This window comes from Halictus rubicundus, chromosome 11, assembly GCF_050948215.1.
Source record: "Halictus rubicundus isolate RS-2024b chromosome 11, iyHalRubi1_principal, whole genome shotgun sequence".
NCBI classification, from domain to species: Eukaryota; Metazoa; Arthropoda; class Insecta; order Hymenoptera; family Halictidae; genus Halictus; species Halictus rubicundus.
In genome coordinates this window covers 7,033,812-7,055,357 of record NC_135159.1, presented here as the reverse complement: position 1 = coordinate 7,055,357, position 21,546 = coordinate 7,033,812, and the positions used below count along the sequence as shown (strand labels likewise).

Below are 21,546 nucleotides of genomic sequence, written 5' to 3'. Positions count from 1 at the left end.
ACTTTTCTGGAACAATACATATGCACAGGATGCGACAAAAAGTGCGATCTAAAAAAGAGATTCTAGAAGATGATCTATGGGTCTTCGACGATCTAGGTCCTAGATTATAGGATAACGACGATCTAACCTTTTTTTTAGAAACCATTCCGTAATGGGAGTTACATTTTTCTTCGTGACTAAGAGTGAGAGGAGAATATGCAAATTTAGAAATCATTTAAAGAACAAGTACAATGTAAACAAGAATAACTCTTTACAATTACGATTTAAACAAAAACAACTCTGTGTAATTACAATGTTAGCTAAAATGACTCCTTATAATTATGATGTAAACAAAAATAACTCAGAACAATTACAACGTGAACAAAACCAACTCTTTGTAATTACGATGTAAACAAAAATAACTGTATACAATTACAATTTAAACAAAAATAACTCTGTGTAATTACAATGTTAGCAAAAATAATTCTTCGTAATTACGATGTGAACAAAAATATCTCTATAATTACAAATTCCACCTATGATATTCAGGTGACCTTCATAGTTGGACAAAAAAGCAAAATAGAGCGATACAATTTCCGCGTCAAACACCGCCTAATGGCGATAATACACGACTCGGTTTCGGTAGCGTCTGCCGTCGCGGCCAATTAAAACCCGGGAACTTTCACTCGAAGGGTCTTTCCCAATTTTTGAATAAGTCGGGACATGGTGTGCTACCGTGCTGCGGACGCGATATTATGGAATTGGAGTGAAAAGTAGGTACCCTGACCGGTCGATTTCAAAATCAACCGGGCGAAAGTGAAATTTTTCTATCGGATGTGCAATACGGGCGAAGACGAGCAGAAGACGGAACTAGGGATACTCGGACAGTAGGAACCGGAGAAAGCAGAAGACGTTTTGCAAGGCTGTTCCTCGAAACCGCGACTGTCTCGAAAATATGAAATCGATAGCACGTGGGCAAAAAAAGAGAGAAAAGAGAACGTCCGTCTCGTAATCGACTCGTTCGATCCTCTTGCGTATCGAACGTTATATCAACCTTTTCTGAAGCGAATAAAAATACTATATACACATTGTTTTGCCTTTTATTTTTCTATTTTTGCTAGGTTATCGGAGCACTAAAAGTGACTATTTTCAAAAATGGGTCCATCCAAATTTTTAGCAATTTTTTTTTTCTAATACGTACCCAAAGGAATAAATTTATTGAATCATGGAAGCATCTTTACAATTTTAGTAATTGCAAATTAAAAATATTAGAATCAGAAAAATTTCCTGCCACTAAAAGACTCCAGATTTTAAAAATAAAAAATACTATTAACTCTTGTTAATCTGTACGTTTCCTAGCATTTTACAAATCTGCACGTGCCACAACAATAACCTAACGAATGTACCAATAATGATATTTTCAAATTACTAAAACATATATGTTACAGTTCGTACGATAAACTTTAAAATTTACAATTACACGAAACAATTATATCATCTGCAAATTACGTAATCCAGCGCATTGCAAAATTAACAAGAAGTAACGTGCAAACCAATAAATATTATAGAACGGAATCTCCAATTATGCAGATAACGTTTGCACTATGTCTTTTCCATCTGCAATTTATTGCGTAAAATGTAACAGATTTCACAATGGCGGATAATGATGCCTATAAATAACATAATAAATAATGGAAAAAATTGAAGGAAAAAGACTATCGTTCCCTTGTTTCTGATCCTTCGTGTACTTCTGCACAGTCATTCGTGTCCCACTTTTTTAATCGCGTCCGTCATTCTACGTAATGGAGGATAAAGGATTTCGAGGACGAGACCACGTACACCGCAAAAATTTGATCCGCCTGCGAAACCGAGAATTAGAGTGACCCAGATCCTAGTCCCCTAGAACATAATGGATCCATCTTCTGGCCAATTAATTACGTAACCGAGCCAGGCGACCAAAGGAACCATTGGTCCGTGACGAAGTTTTGATCGGTCGTGTGTGAAGGTAATCGACCAATTGCCATGAACTTGATACCCGATATCATAGTACTAATTTCGTAACCTATCGCAACTCTAATACAACATTTTTACTGATTAATATTGCTTTAAAATTAATTTTTATCACTTTTATATTGTTATTGGAGTAGGCACTGGAATATCTGAAGGTGTGCCCTATCTGAAAGATGTAAAATTCAGAAAATTTCCATGATGCACCCTTCTCTTTATCCTCTAAGCACGCGCTTACTTTGTTTATTGGCTAAACTGTGTAAACCTTAACACAGTTATACACTTACTCGTATTGTATACATAAATCTCTATCGAGATTTTCACAGTAACAAAATAAATGCGTAAATAAAATAGAGGAACGGATTACAGTGAATTCGTGATGATATATGTCGTCGAGGTCTGGATGACAAATGTCGCGGAATTATCCCCACTACCACGGGGTATACCCCGTGAGGGTCCAAGAAACAAGAGTGTAACGTAATACAAAGAATAGTAGGATCTCGTCGACAGCATTTGCCGCCGTGTCTTTGACTAATAAAATATAGGACGAATGTATTTACACTCCTCGGCTGTCCTTTTCTACGTTCGGCGCGGATCAAAGAACTCCTGGAGAATAAACGACGTCGAGACCCGTGTTGCTGACATTAATCGCGAATTCACTGTAGCAAGAAATAAGAAAATTTTGACGATAGAAATGTTTCTTTCTTTGTCTAAGGTTTTCGATACTGTACATAAAATGCTGATTGGCTAAGACGGCCCCGGTTGCTCACGCACTCGGTGCCCGGAGAAAGTATTAATAGTTGCGTGCAAGCGTCGTAAACTACTGGTTTCAGTTGACAATGCGTATCTTTCGACAAAATTATTTGCTCAAGACTGCTTCTGCGAGCAAACACGGCCCATTAGAGAACAGTACGCCGCGAACTTGCTGCAACTTCACACATAACTGTTCTGCTCGAAAGAAAAGGTCTACGGTTCACGGATACTTCTTTCGGTAGCGGTGCACGCGTGTTTCCTTTCCCGTTTTGTAACGTTGACGCTTAATAATACCTCGCGATACTGCGTTGATGCACTGACAGTCGCGGGAACTTTATGATTTTCGCGTACACCGTCGCAGTCGGTTGCAGCAGCAGCTAAGTGTATCAAACTTCGAGTATATCAACCGAAAAAGTAAAGACTTCAGACATTTTGTGGACACTGTTTTGCAACAACACGGCAATGAAAATTTAGTCAAATTAAAAAATAATAAAAATTGCAACAATTTAAATTAATTTAAATTCGACAAATTTTATAAAACTGTCGTTCCCGATTGTTATTGCAATAATTACAAAATTACTAGAATACCTTTATTTAAGTAGTTACTTTTTGTCGTGGTACTTCAAAAATCAATTAAATTATTGAACACAATCTCACAGAGACCCTTTAATATTCTTTTCCGTTTTATTTTGAGCACTCCATGCCATAGTGAGGGCTCCATTTCTGCTTTAAATGAGTAATACTGAATAATCGATATATGTCAACAACACGGGTCTGGTCAGTGTCGTGTATCGTCCAGAAGACATGCCCGAGCTATGTTATGTTTACACTCCTCGGCATCAGAGGCCTCTCCGAGTATACCCCGCGGTAGTGGGGATAATTCCGCGACGTTTATCGTCCAGACCTTGGCGACATATATAGAGAAATCACTGTACAGCTTTGTTCCGTTATCAAACGACGATATTTGCTTCGTAATAAGTAAATCGCTATCCTCTCTTCTTCTTTTGAAGTTGTCCGCTCGACACCGCCTATTGTTAACGTCAGAGCGAGAGGATTAGCAATTTTTATTTGGCTCCTGTGTGTTGCAATCAATGCAAACACATCCACAGTCTAGTAATGACTCAATACGAAAATCCACTTATGTTATTTATAATTGCTCGTTGTATCGGGGAGACGGGAGCTACTGAACTAATAAGGTCGATTGGTTAATTCACGTTAATGATAATATTGTAGAGCACATACGGTTTTTGTTCGCAATATTGAAACATATAAATGACTAGCTTGCCATTTAGTGTGTCACCGTGACACGAAACCGTATATTATGCCAGCGGGAATAAAAAATTTAAGCATGTCGGCGGTTAGCAAATACAATCATTCTTAAAGTACTACTCGACATTTATTCGTGAATAGCTTCTGCAAATGTGATGCATCGATTACAATTTACGGTATTTCGGTATTACGGTATTTGCATGCATATTGAAATTGTTGAACGAGGCTGCCGGATTAACAATAAGCATATCGAAACGTGAATGAACTCGACGAACATACTCCCAAAATTAACGAAGCATGCAAACATATCGAGTCCTGGACAGGTTAGATCCGTTCTAAAAAAATTGTTTATAGATGGAGGCGTCAAGGAGACACGAAGGTCGACTCTGTTCATTTTTCTAAATGGAACGGTACGACTGTTTATTTACATTCTGGCAGTGTGTTTCGGGACGAATGCAATGAACTATTTTGAAGGTCATTCAAGGTCACTCGAGGTCAACTGCAATAGAGCATAAAAATTTTGGTTTTACTGACTTTGTACCCGAGAGATAGGCGAGCTCGGCGATAATTAGAGGAGAAAAAGATGAGCGGCGAAGAAGTGCGATAGGGCCCAAGGACAGGAGAAATGGAAGAGGTCGGAAAAATGTTGATGGCACCCCGATCACGATGGTCAAAGGTGCAAGTACATGTCGCCGGTAGCCTTTCTGGCTACCAAAGTGGTGGTAGTAGCCGGCGCACTGTTTATACGTAGAACGCAATGTTCAAACACTCAGTCCGTCGCTTTCTCTGCGTCCGCGAGCTGCTCGATCGTCTCGATCGTCTCGATTCACGTGGTTTCGGGATCGAGGTGCGTGGTCCACGAGATCGGTGCGTTTTCGTAAGGCATCGAGACGTGTAGACAAGGTGATCATCGGTAGAGCACCGTCACGCCACCAATTGTTCGAGTGAGAAAGAGAGAGGAGCTCCGGATACTATATTACATCGTGGCTTCGATAGGATTGCCGCTGACACATCGTTATTCGCTGGTAAAAGTTTCTTGATTCACGAATCGAGTTGCATGTGGGCCGAATGAACGTTTAAGAGGCCCGAAAATATTTAATAATTATAAAAAATTGTTTAAAAACACTGCATATTTCTCACTGTATATAAATTTCAATTTTAAATATAACAACAAGTATTTCTCGCGGCAAAAATAAAATTAAAATCTTACTATTTTTTATTAATATGTACACCTAGAAACGCCAGGATTAGGTTCTCTATTTTTTGGTGAGGAAATGTCTATATTTGAATGAACATCGCGTTTATTTTATGATCCTTTGTTGCATTTAAAAAAAATTTTAAAATTAATAATACTTTTTTGGGGCATCCAACTACTTTTCCCATTGGAAGTTGAAGTTGGAAAACGGTGCTTGTATTCTTCTGATAATAATCTGTTTTATAGGATTTCATGGAAAATTTTTCGGGTTTTTGAATAAAATAAGCATAAAAGCATCAAGCATCGGTGCATGTGCTTAGCCGGCAACACGTGTCGAAGAAGTTTCCGCGAACCCACTCTATCATCGTGTTTAGCTTTCACGTTTCAGTGAGTATCGTTGTTGGTAAATGGATAAAACTGTTTAGTATGTTGTTGATGTTTTCTTCTAACATAGTTCCAAGAAAGCTTCTAATTTATGACGGTTTTCTAGTTTCTATTTTATTCTTTTTATCTATAACACAACGTTTTCTGTTGTAACTCTGATGTTTTGTAATCGTTCAACTTGTGACTTCTCCGGAATGTTTCAAATCATGCTACACTACAAATTCAACTATACGATATGTGAATTATTGTGAGTTAAAGAAGAAAATTCATATTAAATTTTCTTTATTTTTACTCTAAGATATACTATAACTGAAGGAATACATTTTTCTTTCGATCCTATTTTGCATAAAATAAGCTTCATAGGATTTGTGAATTAATATGAGTTAATATAGAAAGTTTAATATTAATTTTTCTTTATTTCCACTCTAAGAAATATTGTAATTAACGGAATATATTTTTCTTGTGATCCTAATTTGCATATAATAAGCCATGGAAATTAAAACTTGCATATAATTGGAAAAACAAACATTTCCAACGCATTCTTTGGTTTATTTTTTTAATTTTATCACGAAATGCAAGCTTCATGATTGTCGGAGATTGAGTCCAATTTTTGAGTTTTTGGAGGTGGGGGATCATTGTGTTAAGATCAATATGATAAAGTTTCGATTATTTTACAAAATATGATCGTAGAATATTGAATATGATCATAAATATAGATCATAGTACAAAAATACTGTTCGTGCAAATCAGATGTTTGTCCTAGGTCCACGCCTAATTATACATTGGACACCACATAATTTAGACACCACTGTCTAATTTATGGTAAAATGATCATCCTTGACACAAGAAAACCAGTTCTGCGTATTTCCCACACAAATGACATTCTCTCCTAGTATGGCGCAAATGATTTTCGCGATCTCTGTTGGTTTACTGCTACGCCTAAACTCGAGCAACAGGGCACATTAATACATTTTTTTTTCTCAATTTAATATTTTTCGACATTTTTTATTCGACAGTTTATATTTACGACAAGGAATCTTTTAATCAATGAAAGCAATTCTCTTTTGTTTCAATTTTTCATAAAATTCAAATTTCGAAATTTCTAATACATGTAATCGAGCAAGAGTATGACTATAATAATAATTTATACACTTAATTGAATAAAATACCGGCGAATTTGCTAAGCGGGTTATATAAAATTTAACAAATAAAATAATAATTATAATGATAATTTTCTACCGAACAAATTGATCCGATGTTAAACAGTGACTTCAAAGAAAGACAATCTTTGTTCAAATAAAGTTTATTGATCCAAGAAATTCCATCATTGGAATCAATGATTTGGAAACATGTATTTTTTAATCAAAATGTTTCGGAATTAAACTATGTACAACCATACAAGCCTCACTTATTGTTAGAGATTGGATTAATTTAAATAAAAGAAAACAGAACAAAAATGAAAAAAAAAAATGCAAAATAGAACATTTTATGTACGATTCTACTTATCATATGTTTATTAGATTGGTTTATTTCATGAATTAAATTATTTTACTCTGCATTTTTAAAACGTGTAGTACGAAGTGGTCGCGCACCAAAGTGTGACGCAACGTCGCTCAAGAAAGATTGATCGGCACAGGTTTAATCGAAAGTCGAGGAACATTCTCGTAATTTTATTAACAACGGTCTGTCCACCTGTTGCAATAACAAAATATTCCTAATGTTGCTGATAGTGTTCAAAGTTCGCGAGTTGCACCGATTTCAGCATAATTCAACAAAGTGTAATCGCTCAAATTTAGACACGCATAATTTTTGAACCAGTGAATTCCTCGTCTTAAAACTTCGATTTTTCAGATTTTCTCGTCGAGATCTATAGGATCATACAGTAAAAAGTTAAAAATTTCTGGTTTATCAAGGTGAAATTTAACCGAAATAAACACATATTGTGGACCCCCTAAGTCAAGTACGTATGGAATTTAAGAAAAGTTGGACGGTTCCGTGGGTGTGCGCGTTAGGCGATCAATTTCCACCAGTGAGGTCGCGGGTTCGATTTCCCGCTGGCGGTTCCGTCTTTTTCCCGAAATCTTACAATACTGACAGACAGCATTATGCGATATTCGAATCAAAATTGTGATAGTAAATGAACGGCACTATTCGTCGATGGTGGCAGAAAACTAAAAAATGTACACACGGACGGTCATTGTAAATGAAGAAGACGAACGGCCGAAAACTACCCGTAATACAATCCAGAAACTTTGTGGTTCATTACAGATTATGTTAATTGCAATGGTGACACTTCGCACGCGGCAACCTAATATTTCATTCTGCATTTTTCCAGCGTGCAGCGAGACTCACAAAAGGGCAGAAAGTGTGTCGCTGCGTCGCCCAAAAAAGTTTGATCGACACCACGAATCGCGAATGAACGATGTCACCGGTGTGTTCGCATTGTTGAAAGAAGAAAGCTACTAGCGGACGACGCGAGATTACTTCAAATTGTTCCGCGCGTGCTCTGTTCCTCGTTGTAAATGCAAAGAGGCCTTGTCAACGGGGAGGCTCGCTCGTCTCTGTGTTGGTGAATGAAGCTGGTTAACATGCAAGTGAGAATCGCCGTTTCAGAGTTTCTCATTTATTGTCTCCAAATACCGTGGCCGGCAGTGTGTAAAGCGATCTCGAATTAGATGATGTTTCTCGTTAAAAGTGCACACTTTGATACGCGTGCTAAGTGGCTCTATCGCGATCATCTTAATCGACCGTGTCATTAGCTCATCGTAAAAAAGCTGCCCAGGGCCGGATTAGAATCGACACAGGCCCTAAGCACTCTACTCGATTCAGACCAAATGTAGGACAACTCTAGAAATTTGTTACAGGGAAAGTAAGCTTTTTGGTAGTTATGTATTCACACACGATTCAATGCCGTACACAAATTTTTGCTGAGTATTGGATGTAATGATGATTATTTTAGATGTGGTTTTATTTGGCCAAGAAAATTGCAAAAGGAAAATACTCGAAATTTTTTTATTCTCTAACTTTCAAGTTTTCGGTGAAAAACTGTTTCCTCTGTTTAAGTGAAGAGTCTAAAGCATCCCTGTATGTTTCATACTTCGTGCTTCATTATTTATTTTGAAAAAAATGTTAAACGGCGAATTTGATGAGACAAACAAATTTTAAAAACGTATAATTTTTCATTAAAAAAAGCAGAATTCAGATTACAATTTAAGCATTGTATAATGATTCGATTGAGTAAGCGTAATTGAGTAAGCGTAATTTAAAACAGCAGACATTACAACAATTTAGAAATGCTGTTGTGTTATTCTCAGCCCGCTTGATATGTTAAAGAAGAAAATAAATTTCTATTTTTGAAATGTCTATTTTACATAAACATCCGCAGTCTAATTACGGCTATTAATTGTGAGGGAAGACGAACTCAATGCTGCGATATTGTATGTCATTTTAGCATGCCGTAACATGTTAAAAATACGCTATTAACTGTTACTTAATTCAATGTTACGTCACTGGTAAAATAGGAAACTCCAATAAAAAAAAAACTTTTACTATTGCATCATAAAGTTCCTTAACGTGACGTTTGCCAAATATTTTGTAGGCTCCGAGTAAGTACATCGTTACAACTGTATCTAATCTGACCGAGAATAAACACATATTAGTGTTACTATTCCGATGCTAATTCGGTGAAGCTAGTAAAACGATTACGTAACATTCAAAATTTCTCCTCAAGTGTCGAACACGTCAGCAATGAACCTATTTGCATAACAGAATCCCGACTAGGATCGCAATACGTGTATCCACATATGTAAAACATATGCCGTTCATTATGAAAGTCAATTGCAAGTATATCAAACAGCCTATAAACTGTAATAGACAGCGGCGGACTTAGGCATGCGCTTTGCAGAGGACCCCTTCGCGGTAAAAAAGAAAATAAAACCAAAAATAATTTAAATTAGAAACTGAAGAAAAACTAAATTAGACAAAAATTTTTGGTACTTTATCTTCACAATGACATTCTGATTTCTACCTTGGGTCGCTCCTTATTAATACAATGTGATTTGAATTTAATCAAAGTTATATTTACAGAAAGTTCGTTTATTGTATATAGTTTGTTCTAAACCATTTTCTCCTTTAAAAAACACGAAGCCTTAAATAACATTTAAAGGAAAAAATTATATATTGCTAATTAATTTTGATTACTATGATTACAGATGATTATCTCATTAAGTAAAGTTTTGTTTCTCTTTTAAATATATTTATATCAAATTGAAGAACTAAATCCTTAGTTAGCGCGAGGTTGCAAACCTTAACACCTATGCACACTCGAATATTGAAGACTTGCTAATTGTTTAAGAATTCAGTATGTCTACCGCCCACGCAGTTAATTTGATGGATACTTGAAACATCAAACATTCTTCAGCAAGTTTGTGTGCCTCTTAAAAACACATAGACACAAACGAAATGTTTAAATACATCTTACATCATGTAAAGGGGTAAACATTTTAGCAGAGATGGAGTTCTATTTATACCACTACAAAAAGCAACAGTTAGGCTGTGAATCTTTGTGCAACGTTTTTTTTTGCCAGAATTGTAAGAAAACGAAATTGTTTAAAAAACTATTTTTTCTGCATTAGTTGAAGATGATTATTCTGACATTTTAAAGAAATTGTATGTATTAATAAAAGTTAATGGATTTTTTATTCTTACCATAAAAACTTACATTAGAAGTATAGCAAAATAAAAATGGTCGACATCAATTGCAAAAAACCGTAGCCATATAAAACTTTCTTTTCTCCATTAACAATCTTAATAAGTTGAAAGTAATTAAGATAATAAGGAAAACAATAAATAAATAAGAACTATCTGGTCAATGCAATTCCAGCTTAATAAACATGGAAATTGAATAAAATAATAATAATGAACATGGAAATTTTCTACCAATTCAGAACTTAATAATGGAAAATTTACATGTGAGGTAGTTTTCTATCGTTTTCTTTTATCAACAATCGTCCACGTTAATGTTCCCAAAATGGTCCCCAAAATTGGAGGTTATGAAAGGCAAGGTTTATCTTTAAAAATAGGAAATGATATGCTATAATAAATAATAAAATTTAATAATGGATTATGCAATGCTTAATAAATATTCTTGTGAATAATACTAGTTATACTAACAAAAAAAAAAATCTAAAGAAATAATACATAAAAACAGTAAATAGAAATAGTCTGCCAGGTTTTAAAAAATGATATTTCATCATGGGACGTTAGTTACATAGTTTATATCAGTTAATCCGATGAATGTTCTGAACATCGTGTTAGAGACATAATTCTGTATAATCAGCAAGGGTATCAAAAGACAGCCTCCTACATACATTCCTTGGCTATCTCTTGGAAACCCATGATACTATCCCATGAAAAATGAGCCAATCTGCCCTAAATTTCCCTTGACGAAAGTCGAAAACACAAAAAATTGCTCAATGTTTACCACACACTTACGTTCCCAAAAGTCAGAGTTAAAATTCCTACAACCTTATACGTTTTGCAACAAGAATACAGCACACAACGAAAATACATTATAACAATTTTTGTTTTGCAATTTCGTTTTCAAGAAATTAAGTTTGAATTTTTATGCAATGCTTATTGTTTCACCGAGTATAGAAGTGTTCAATATTTCATAACGTACCTACTATAATCGAGAGGAAATGGATTTAAACGGCTGGTTCACTGCAACACACTTCATTTTAATTTCTGTCCGATCACCACAAGAGCACAAACAAGAATGGCCGCAAGAGACGTCGTTCCCCTCATGACTGTGCGGCAAACCTCGCGACCCTTTTTTTTCGGTCTGATTACCGACTTTTATGTCCCTAGGTCGTAGCGTCCCTTCGATATAACGAAAAGTAAAAAATACATCGTAGAAAAATTGATTTTTAATTTTATTAACCACGATGCACTAAAACGAAATCTGAGAAAATTATGAACATTGCTTTCGACAACAGCTCACTACTATACAAAAATGCTACCTATAAAACTTCCATGACTAATATGCATGTTTTCGAATTTTGAAAAAATCCTAATTTGAAAAATCCGAACAAAACTATTCGTTGATAATAATAATGAGATACAACTGCCTTAATAATACAAATATGGTCACCCGATAATTTGCATATAAAATCAGCGGTTAAACTTTACCTCAGGAAACCAGAAATTTTTAACTTTTTTTTATATAATCCCGTAGATTTTTTAGAGAAAATGCCGAGAATCCAAGTTTCAATTCCAGGAGATCACTAGTTCAAAAGTTATTACAAACATCAGTGTATTACTGTCGCGGCTGCTGTAATCATTAAAGAGAGAACCATTCCTAAGTGGCTGCTACGTCTCGCAACCCGTGACCTTGCTTCGATAAGCGACCAGTATACTTGACTTTAGAAGTTTCTCCAGAAATTAGAAAATCATTTTTTCCTCCGTTATTCACGATGCATGTTCTCTGTTATTACAGATGCCCTCGGGAAGCCGTAAAAGGAATCATCGGACGACATAAGCCGGCACTTCCAGTTCATTGCCTCCGCGAGACCGCATTAAGGACATTCTCGCAGATGCAAGTCCATCCCTTTTTATGGCTCGAAGAGAACCGATCAGGAGCAACGAAAATCGTTCACTTGTTCTACATCCGAAGACAAAGAGCTATAATGACTTGACCCAGTGCCGGCGTCGCACTGACATATACCCGGCATGAGATCGCTACCACTTTCTGGGAACCTGTTTCATTCGGCTGTCGAGCAATAAATTTATCACATTAATGCCTGATCGAATTTCATGGAATCTTGATTGTTCCAATCACTTTATGAAAGAGGAAACAACTTGGAAATTGTACCTCCGCGGCAGAATACCAAATTGATCGTAGACGGTTGACGAGTAATCGATGTCACCTTGGACAAGCGTTAAACGAATTATCTTGAACAATTCTATCACCTAAATTTGTCTGCGTACCACCGAAACGTTAAAAATGAGAAAATAAAATATTCTAAAGATTGAATCTTTGGAAGCTATCGGATTTCATTATAAATGAGAAAATACACAAAATCGCATTGAACAATTCAGGAAAGAATATTTGTTACGAAATCTATTCTTTTTCATTGAATGTTCAGAATTCTTTTGGAAAGAAAGAAAGGATTTTTGGGCAGACGATTGTCCTAATTTCTGAAATAAAAATAGCAGAGCCATGGGGATCGTGACAGCGACCACGATAGCCATAAAAGGCGCGACGCTGCTTCTTGGCAAAGTAGCCATAGTTCCCATATTGATTGCGGCGATAGCGTATTTTCATTACGATCTAATGGATCCGGAGAACCAGCCGAAGGTAACGAAGAATTTAATGAAAGAGTATGATTTCATTGTGGTCGGGGGTGGGTCGGCCGGTAGCGTGGTTGTTAATCGACTCACGGAGAACCCAGAATGGAAGGTATTGTTGCTGGAGGCTGGCGGACACGAGACCGAGATCACCGATGTGCCGATACTGTCGCTTTATTTGCATAAAAGCAAAGTGGATTGGCAGTACAGGACCCAGCCGCAGGATTCGGCGTGCCAGGCTATGATCGATCGCAGGTGTTGCTGGACCAGGGGAAAGGTAAAGGGTTTTTAAGGGTTTCTTTGGAAAAAAAAAACAGATTTTTGAGGTTCGCGATTTTTGTGAATTTTTTATTTTGAATTATGACTGCAATTAAAGGAGAACAGAATTTTTAAAAGTGGATCTTGGATTTTTGTTACCGATACTATTTTTTGTAATGGAAATATTATAGTTCAAATATATTGCCAATTTTTCGAGAATCGAAAATTTCGTGTTGAAATACTTTTTGGACACACTGTGTACGAATTTTGCTGTAAACATAAGCGATTTGGTTGAAAATGGAATATGACACAATGTAAAATTCCAGGTTCTCGGTGGCTCGAGCGTGCTGAACACAATGCTCTACATTCGAGGGAATCGGCGTGATTTCGACCAATGGGAGAGTTTCGGGAATTATGGTTGGAGCTACAAGGATGTCCTGCCCTACTTCAAGAAGTCGGAGGACCAAAGAAATCCCTACTTAGCTCGGAACACCAAGTACCATGCCACTGGTAAGACAACATCTCCAAAATCTGTACCGTTTATTATTTCTATATCACATTTTTTTTTATAAACCATACAATCCGTAGATTTTTCCCGTAAACAGTAGTCGCGGTAAGAATCTGTTACCTCGTTTGTGAATTAGATCAGTTGTAACGCTTGATTCGAATCGCATGTTAATAAACCGGTTCGAGGTAATCTGTACATCGATAGAAGAAATAGATTATGTAAAGTGTAGATCAAGCATAAGGCGACAGAGATAGCGTGCGTAACTGGCATCTGTAACTCAGAGTCAAATATGTATATGGTACACATAAGTAGATCATTGAAAAGGGACACTTTCTGAGTTAAAGAGTTAAAAGTGCCCGTGTACTAAATTAGGGGTAAACAAAATTGGGTACGACGGTTTATCGAAATTTATAAATAAGAAACAATTATTTTCAAAATTGTATTATCTCCAAGTATTTTTGAAACCTTTTCAAAGGTTTTGGCTGAAAAATAAAGTGTGAAATTTGTCTTCCTCTGTCTGTGACCTTGAATGACCTTGACTACTTACAGTCACTGAATTCCTGATGAAGAGTAAGTACTGTCACCGTAGGTGTTTCAAAAGGGGTCCCACTTAAAAAATTAAGGTGACCCTGAGATCTCAAGGTGACCTTGATTTCTCTAAAAAAAAAAAAACATATTTTTATGGCGCCGTGGGCGCCCCGTTGAACCATTGAGCTTTGTCTTTAAGACATTTGTTTAGAAACGACAAACTAGTTAGGTGACTGATCCTGTACCACGGGACAGTAGTGTACCTACAATTTAGACCCGAATAATTGAAAATCTTTTCATTTCTCTTCCAGGGGGTTACTTGACGGTCCAAAACGCCCCGTACCATACCCCTTTGGGTGTCGCCTTCCTGCAAGCAGGCGAAGAGATGGGCTACGACCTAGTAGACGTGAACGGTGCGCAACAAACAGGCTTTTCCTTCTACCAGTTCACGATGCGACGAGGCGCCAGATGCAGCACTGGGAAAGCCTTCGTCCGGCCGATCCAACTCCGCAAGAACTTCCACCTGTCCCTCTTCAGCCACGTGACCAAAGTCCTGATAGACCCTCGTACTAAACGAGCCTATGGCGTCGAATTCATTCGCGAAGGTCGCAAAGAGGTGGTCTACGCTAGGAAAGAAGTGATCCTCTCAGGTGGCGCTGTTAACACCCCTCAGCTGTTAATGCTGTCGGGAGTGGGCCCCAGGGCCCACCTAGAACAAGTGGGGATTCCCGTGATCCAGGACTTGCCAGGAGTCGGCGAGAACCTGCAGGATCACATCGCCATGGGCGGTTTAGCCTTTCTGATCGACTACCAAGTGAGCATCGTGATGAGCCGTTTGGTGAACATCAACTCTGCGATCAGGTATGCCGTCAACGAGGACGGTCCTTTGACCTCCAACGTGGGCCTGGAGGCGGTTGGATTCATCTCCACGAAGTACGCTAACCAGAGCGACGACTGGCCCGATATATCGCTCATGCTAACGTCCTCGTCAACGAACTCCGACGGAGGGACTCACATCAAAACGGCCCACGGGTTGACGGACGATTTCTATAACGACATTTTTGGGAAGATTAACGAGAAAGATGTTTTCGGGGTCTTCCCCATGATCCTCAGACCGAAATCTCGGGGTCACATTAAGTTGAGGTCGAAGAATCCGCTGGATCATCCGCTCATCTATCCTAATTACTTGACGCACCCTGACGACGTGGGTGTCCTCAGGGAGGGTGTGAAAGCTTCCATAGCGTTCGGGGAGACGAGTAGCATGAAGAGGTTCGGATCCAGATTCCATAGCAAGCCCATACCTAATTGTAAGCATTTGCCCTTGTTCACCGACGAGTATTGGGATTGTGCTGTCAGACAGTACACTATGACGATCTACCATATGAGTTGCACCGCGAAGATGGGACCACGAACGGATCCTATGGCGGTCGTTGATCCTGAGCTGAGGGTCTATGGGGTGTCTGGGTTGAGGGTGATCGATGCGTCGATCATGCCCACGATTACTAACGGTAACATCAATGCCCCGGTGATTATGATCGGCGAGAAGGGCGCCGATTTGGTTAAGAAACAGTGGATGACGAGAAGAAAGAGAGACAATGTGACTGACAGTGGTTTTTGGTAAGATTTTTGTTGGAAAACTGGTTCAGTTTGAAAAGATGGTTTTGTAGCATGACGGCTCTAAACATGACTGTATATGTTACAAGGCTAGCTCCGTACAATACAAATGAGTAATCCAAAGAATTTCGCGAAAGTGCGTGTTGACTCTAAACCAGGGCTGGGCACATATGCCTAAATTAAGGCAAAACTTAATCACTTCGCCTGTCGGTGTATACGGTGGGGCAACGAAGACAGGAGACACCAGCGAACGCGACAGAGGTGCATGGATGAATAGGTGGGGGAAGCAAGCGTTTGAGGGGCCCCAACCGTGCTCAGCACTGGTCTATAGCAGGCCTGGGCAACTTCTTCCCCGCCATCGCTTCACGACCCCCACTACCAGTGTGCAGGTTCCCCCACCACTGGCCACTTCATATTACCCTACCGTGCTTTTATCTCTCATGGAGTCAACCTCCTATATAGGTTCCTAGCCCCCGCCCCCTTCCCCCACGGTCAATAGGAGCATGGTGGGGGGTCTCAGGAGTGTGAAGAGGACTCGCGTGTGGCTCGCGAGCCACCAGTTGCCCGGGCACGCTCTATATCATTGAAGATGTCCACTTTATCGAATATTACATGTAACCGCGTGGAATTGAATTGAAATTGCACTAGATTTTCCACCAAACTATTACAGCGTCGGTATATTAAAAATTGCTTAAATGGATTATTCATTTGTACTCACATTTCCATCGTGTATAAATTGTTACAACGTGCAAGGTGTCCCACAAAACTGATAGAATATAAGCCTCGTGTACCTTTGTACATAACTATTGTTAGGAATCGTGGATACGTAAGCTATAACAATATCAAAAATGGTCGTCAATAAACCGACGTGATTTTATTTTAATTGTATAATAGTTAATTAGAATGCAGTATGATGATTGTAATTTATATGGAGTGTCCTAGGATCAAGAATGACGCAGTCACCCTAAAATCGTTAAGCAGTTATATAATATTTATTGCTTCCCTCTACCGAACTTGTTGATAGAATGAATAGCATAAGTCTACTTCTGTATATTTATCTTACCATTTGAACAATCAAATTGTTAGATGATAAGGTGTCAAACTGTGTCCTATACGGTACCTTTCATTATTTAATTTTAATAATAACATGCTGAAGAATTCTTTCCATTGTTTCAATTCTTTCCGGTGAAATTTTCGAAAAATCCTACGATCACGCGATCATGCAAACGGAAACGAAAAAATGTTAAAAACAACATTCTCCGTTTCCCCGGGGTACGAAAGTTTCAGGTTTAATTTATTCGACACTGTCTTCTCGGGTGAAAAAAACGCTGGAGTGCTTCGGTAAACTTGTTTTTACATGTGCAGAGGTTACAACATAATCGATACCGCAGTATTGCACCACCGTGGATCGTTCATAAGTTATCGACTAGTATTTCGGCCGATTTAAAAACTGGAACTGAATTATTGCAGTTGACACTACCCCCCCCCCCCCCCTTCCCTCGGTGCAGCGAGTTGCATAATTTTGACTGGATCCTGTCGAGTATTTTTCAGACGTATACTTTCACATCACATATCAACAATACGTATCAGATCATTCCAAAAGAATTTCCCTTTAAGTCACCACACATGTACAGTGGATCCAAAAAGTGTTTGACCACTAAAGTTTCTATTCTCGAGAAATTGTTAATATTTAAACTCTGATAAATTTTTTGAAAAAATATAATACAACAATATACCTGGTCTCATATTAACTCTCGAAGATTTAATTGTAAATATAGAATAATTAAAATATATTTCAATTTTGGAAACAGTCGCAGGCAATGTTAAACCGTTTTTGCCGAATTAAGTTTAATACATTTGGAAACAAATTGTGATGTTGTTCCATTTCATGAGTTTAATTTTAATTGAAAGCCAAAGAAATCCATTAAAATTTATACATACTCGATGACAGAAGTGAAAAAGTAAAATAATTTACTTTGTAAAAATATTTTTATAAATCTCGGCAATCTATAGATCATTCAATACAGAACAGCTGGACTTTGTAAAAATGTTTGCAAGATTCAAGATAATTTTTTAATTCTCGTGTGCTAGAACAATGTGTTAATATTTCAGTAGTATAAAGATACAAATTGTAATTTTATAATTGCAGTAATACAAAATCCAAATTGCAATTTTTCCAAGAATTTTTTTTTAGTTTGAAAAAGTTTTGTTGCTTTCTAGCAAACAGTTTAACAAGTAAGAAAGAAGTTGGTAAGATAAGACTAGGCACTTAGAGCGGAATGAGAAAAAAGTATAAATTCGCGATTGCTATCACGGTTAATGTAACGTTACAGTAGAAAATTGTACCACCGACATATGTCAGGAAGTAATTTTCGATTACGTTACCATCGCCCTACTATTATAGTGAAGATAATGCATCCACGCTTTCTTAGATGCGTCATAAGATGAAATAACTCGATTTCGACATTTGTCTGATGTCAGTGATTGTTGTAACAAATTATTAAACTCGTTTGTAGTTATTTACGTACCAGTGAATATTATGAACAGTCTCCATCAGTCATTGTATTAAAACGTGTAAATAAAACAAATGCACATAAGCGCTCGAACGTCACTGAAATCAATAATTTATTAAAGAGACTTTATTTCCTGTGTTAGTCATTCTAATATTTTATTGTTCAATTATTAATACTATTTTTAGTTGGACTTTCATTCTGTCGTAAACCAATGAATTTGTGTCGACACACTCTTGCGTATAATATAAAAAGATGTGTAGCATTCCACTTAAAAAATTGAAGGTCACCTTCATTTCCAAAAAAATAGTACAAATACAAAAGAAATTGCATACGCCATTACGTTGTTTGCAAAAAACAGTATTACTTTTTCCTCTTTCATTCTTTTCGAATATTTGTTCGCCCTGTGTATAAATTACATAACTATGGTTACAAATTCAACAATCGGAGATTGTAAGATAACAAATTACCAGCCAATGAGATAGAAATTTTCGGACAACTGTGCAACGTTGCTGATGACCTTCGATGTCGAAGCAACGTTAAAACTTAATTTAAACCAAAAGAAAAAAAAAACAAGAAAAATCAAAAATAAATTGTTTCGAATGGAAATGCCATCGACAACGATGGAAAAACTACTTTTGATTCGCAACTCCAAATTCCGCGACCGCTCGCGTGTCCCTTGAACGTCCTTGAACACATCGCACCGATTCGTCGGCCGAATGAAAGTACATTTCACCAGCTGCGAGTTGCATAACCTGTCTGACGTTTAACAAGAAATCCCCGATCATTCGGACACTCGCATAAAATGCTACGTGCTGTTAGACACACACCTGCCCGAAACCTGCGGGCGCAGATATTCTAAATGACCTAATCTTTTGCATCATAGACGCTTGGATTCGTGAATAATTGCGCGCTAAAGCTCGCGTGTGTCTTTTAACGCGAGGTTTCGTCATCATTATTAGGCAACGAAAACCTGTTCGTGGTACCGAAATGCCACATTTTTCAAACTAATTAGCCACATAGAATGTGCCATTTCGTTGTGTGGTCGCATGGCTAGAGGAATGGAACTTTTTGTCGCGTTGTTTAATAACTTACGTCGAAAATTGCAGGGCAGTAGGCTAAATGCAGGTCACAAGGAACAGCACGCGATATTAAAACATCGGTATATCTTGGCAAAGAAGTAACGAACTAATTAAGAAAATTAGTCGAAAAGATAGGATGAAGTTTTTTCATTTGACGCCTCGTTTTCGAGAAAATTGTCTTTGAAAATCCGACAAGTCCGCGCGCCTAGCATTACCAAGAAGTAGATCTGGTAGGTCATGATCAGCCGCGTCAGACGATCAACAGCGCGCGTGTTCGCCGAATTTTCAAACTCTAATCTCTTGAAAACGAGGCGTCAAATGGAGAAAATTTATTCTATATGTTCGACTTATTTTCTCGTGTAGAATCACCCCCTCCACATTCATACTACTTTGGATCACACTGTAGACATATGAAATAAAATAGTTTTCGAAACTTTAAAGTCGTTTTTTAAGAGAACGGTTCACTTGGCACCCATGGTTCCTGCGAGGCTTTCGTTCGTCGCGATGAGTACTATATGATGCAATAAAAAAACAAATTTGACCTTGAAGCGAAGGGTCAAGGACGTTTATGCGGACCATTTTTTAAATAGATCTCTACCGATGCAGAGGTTTAGAATCCCGCTACGAGATATATAACAGTGGGTAAACATTAAAAATTTGCATCGAAGGAAAGTGGGAGTGTTTAAATCAGAGAACAATTAAGCAACAGCATAAATCTATATCAAAACGGTGGTCAGAGGTTATGAAAAATAGAGGTGGCTGAATACGCTGTCAATGAATAATAAAACTAAAATATTCTTATTTAGTTTTTAGAAAAAATATTATTTATCACTTAGTTTTTTCGTAGCTAAAAATAGGTGAGTTCAGTTCATCTGGTTTTATTGTTATAATTTTTATAGTTGTAAATTTGAGTTTACTTTTCATGGACGGGACAAATTCCTTTCCATAACACAGATTTGTATGGCTTGTACGACCCCTTCTCTTCTCAGATAAAGATATCTGCTAAAATAATCATTTTTTGCCATAGATAGTTTATTATTGTTTATTTTTAGAAAATATCAAGTTGCATCGACTACAGCATTATCAGGTCGTCATTATCATTATTACAGCTACTCATTTAAAGATTAAAACCGGTCACCGTGTATATATCACAATTATGTTTTACAAATTACCGATCCATACAGATACATAAATTATGGATTGAAAACGGTTTTTACAATATTTTGTTTTTTATTTTCTGATCAAGTGGGTTTAAAGTGGAGCACGTGCCTAGCGAACTCTGAACGTGTTACATTGCAAACACAACTTGCCAGTTTCTCATTACCATCATTCTTAATCGATAAGGAAGATCCCTAACAAAAACATCCAAAAATGCTTGCCTGCCAAAAATTTGGAAGGTTTCGAAAAATTCTGCTTTCCAAGTTTTACGTATTGAACGTGTTATATCATCAACCATTAATATTCAAAATGTCAAAAAATGTGTGAAAAGAAAAGTCAATTTTTGGACATTTTTAAAATAGTACACCCGTTAAATGACACCAGACCTGCATTCTCAGCGTGTCATCTCCATTAAAAGGAATATTATATTTAAATATGCACGATAGCAACGTACAATTGTTTATGAGAATTCACAGCCCCAAGCTTAATTAAACTAGGAAAATATGAGAGAGAAAGTAATTATAAGGTACGCACACGATTCATTATTATTTAAAATTCTGTTGAGTGTCTGTGAACACAATATGTTTAACAGTTGAATGCACATTTGTATCATTAGCTTGCGTCAGGGAAAGCGAAAATATATTTTCGTATTGGAATAGCTGCTCGTCATATTTTAGACTTTGGAAGGTGGAACCATTTAATTTACATGTCGAGATGGTTCCCCGCTTTCTATAGTGCTCGACCGAGCTCTTATCGTAATGTGCTTCGAATAAGAATGTCGAAGAGAAACCGTTCGGCGACATGCATCAGAAAAAAGGACGTCACTCCCACGCACTTCCGACGATCACTTCCTGATGGCAAGCTCATGAGAATTTGTAATTAAGGTTGTTACTAATTAGTGCGACAATGAGTACTCACTATCAAACGAGCACAGTGTGGTCGAGGTGCTATCAG

General features: G+C 37.4%; 2 protein-coding genes across 6 annotated transcripts in view; one reads left to right on the top strand and one right to left on the bottom strand.

Annotated features, from left to right (window-relative positions):
- Flo2 (flotillin-2) overlaps nt 1–21,546 on the bottom strand; it is a 176,078-nt gene that overhangs the window by 110,327 nt on the left and 44,205 nt on the right. The window lies entirely within an intron of this gene.
- Nucleotides 4,850–17,035, top strand: LOC143358619 (glucose dehydrogenase [FAD, quinone]). Of its 3 annotated transcripts, none has more exons than XM_076795903.1 (4): nt 4,850–5,033; nt 12,084–13,211; nt 13,519–13,702; nt 14,540–17,035. In XM_076795903.1, exons 2-4 carry the CDS (start codon nt 12,807–12,809, stop codon nt 15,847–15,849), a joined length of 1,899 nt encoding a protein of 632 aa, XP_076652018.1. In that variant the 5' UTR covers nt 4,850–5,033; nt 12,084–12,806; the 3' UTR covers nt 15,850–17,035. The 3 variants fall into 3 exon arrangements, with proteins under 3 accessions (XP_076652018.1, XP_076652019.1, XP_076652020.1); XM_076795904.1 differs by lacking the exon at nt 4,850–5,033 and adding an exon at nt 5,455–5,590; XM_076795905.1 differs by lacking the exon at nt 4,850–5,033 and adding an exon at nt 7,959–8,181.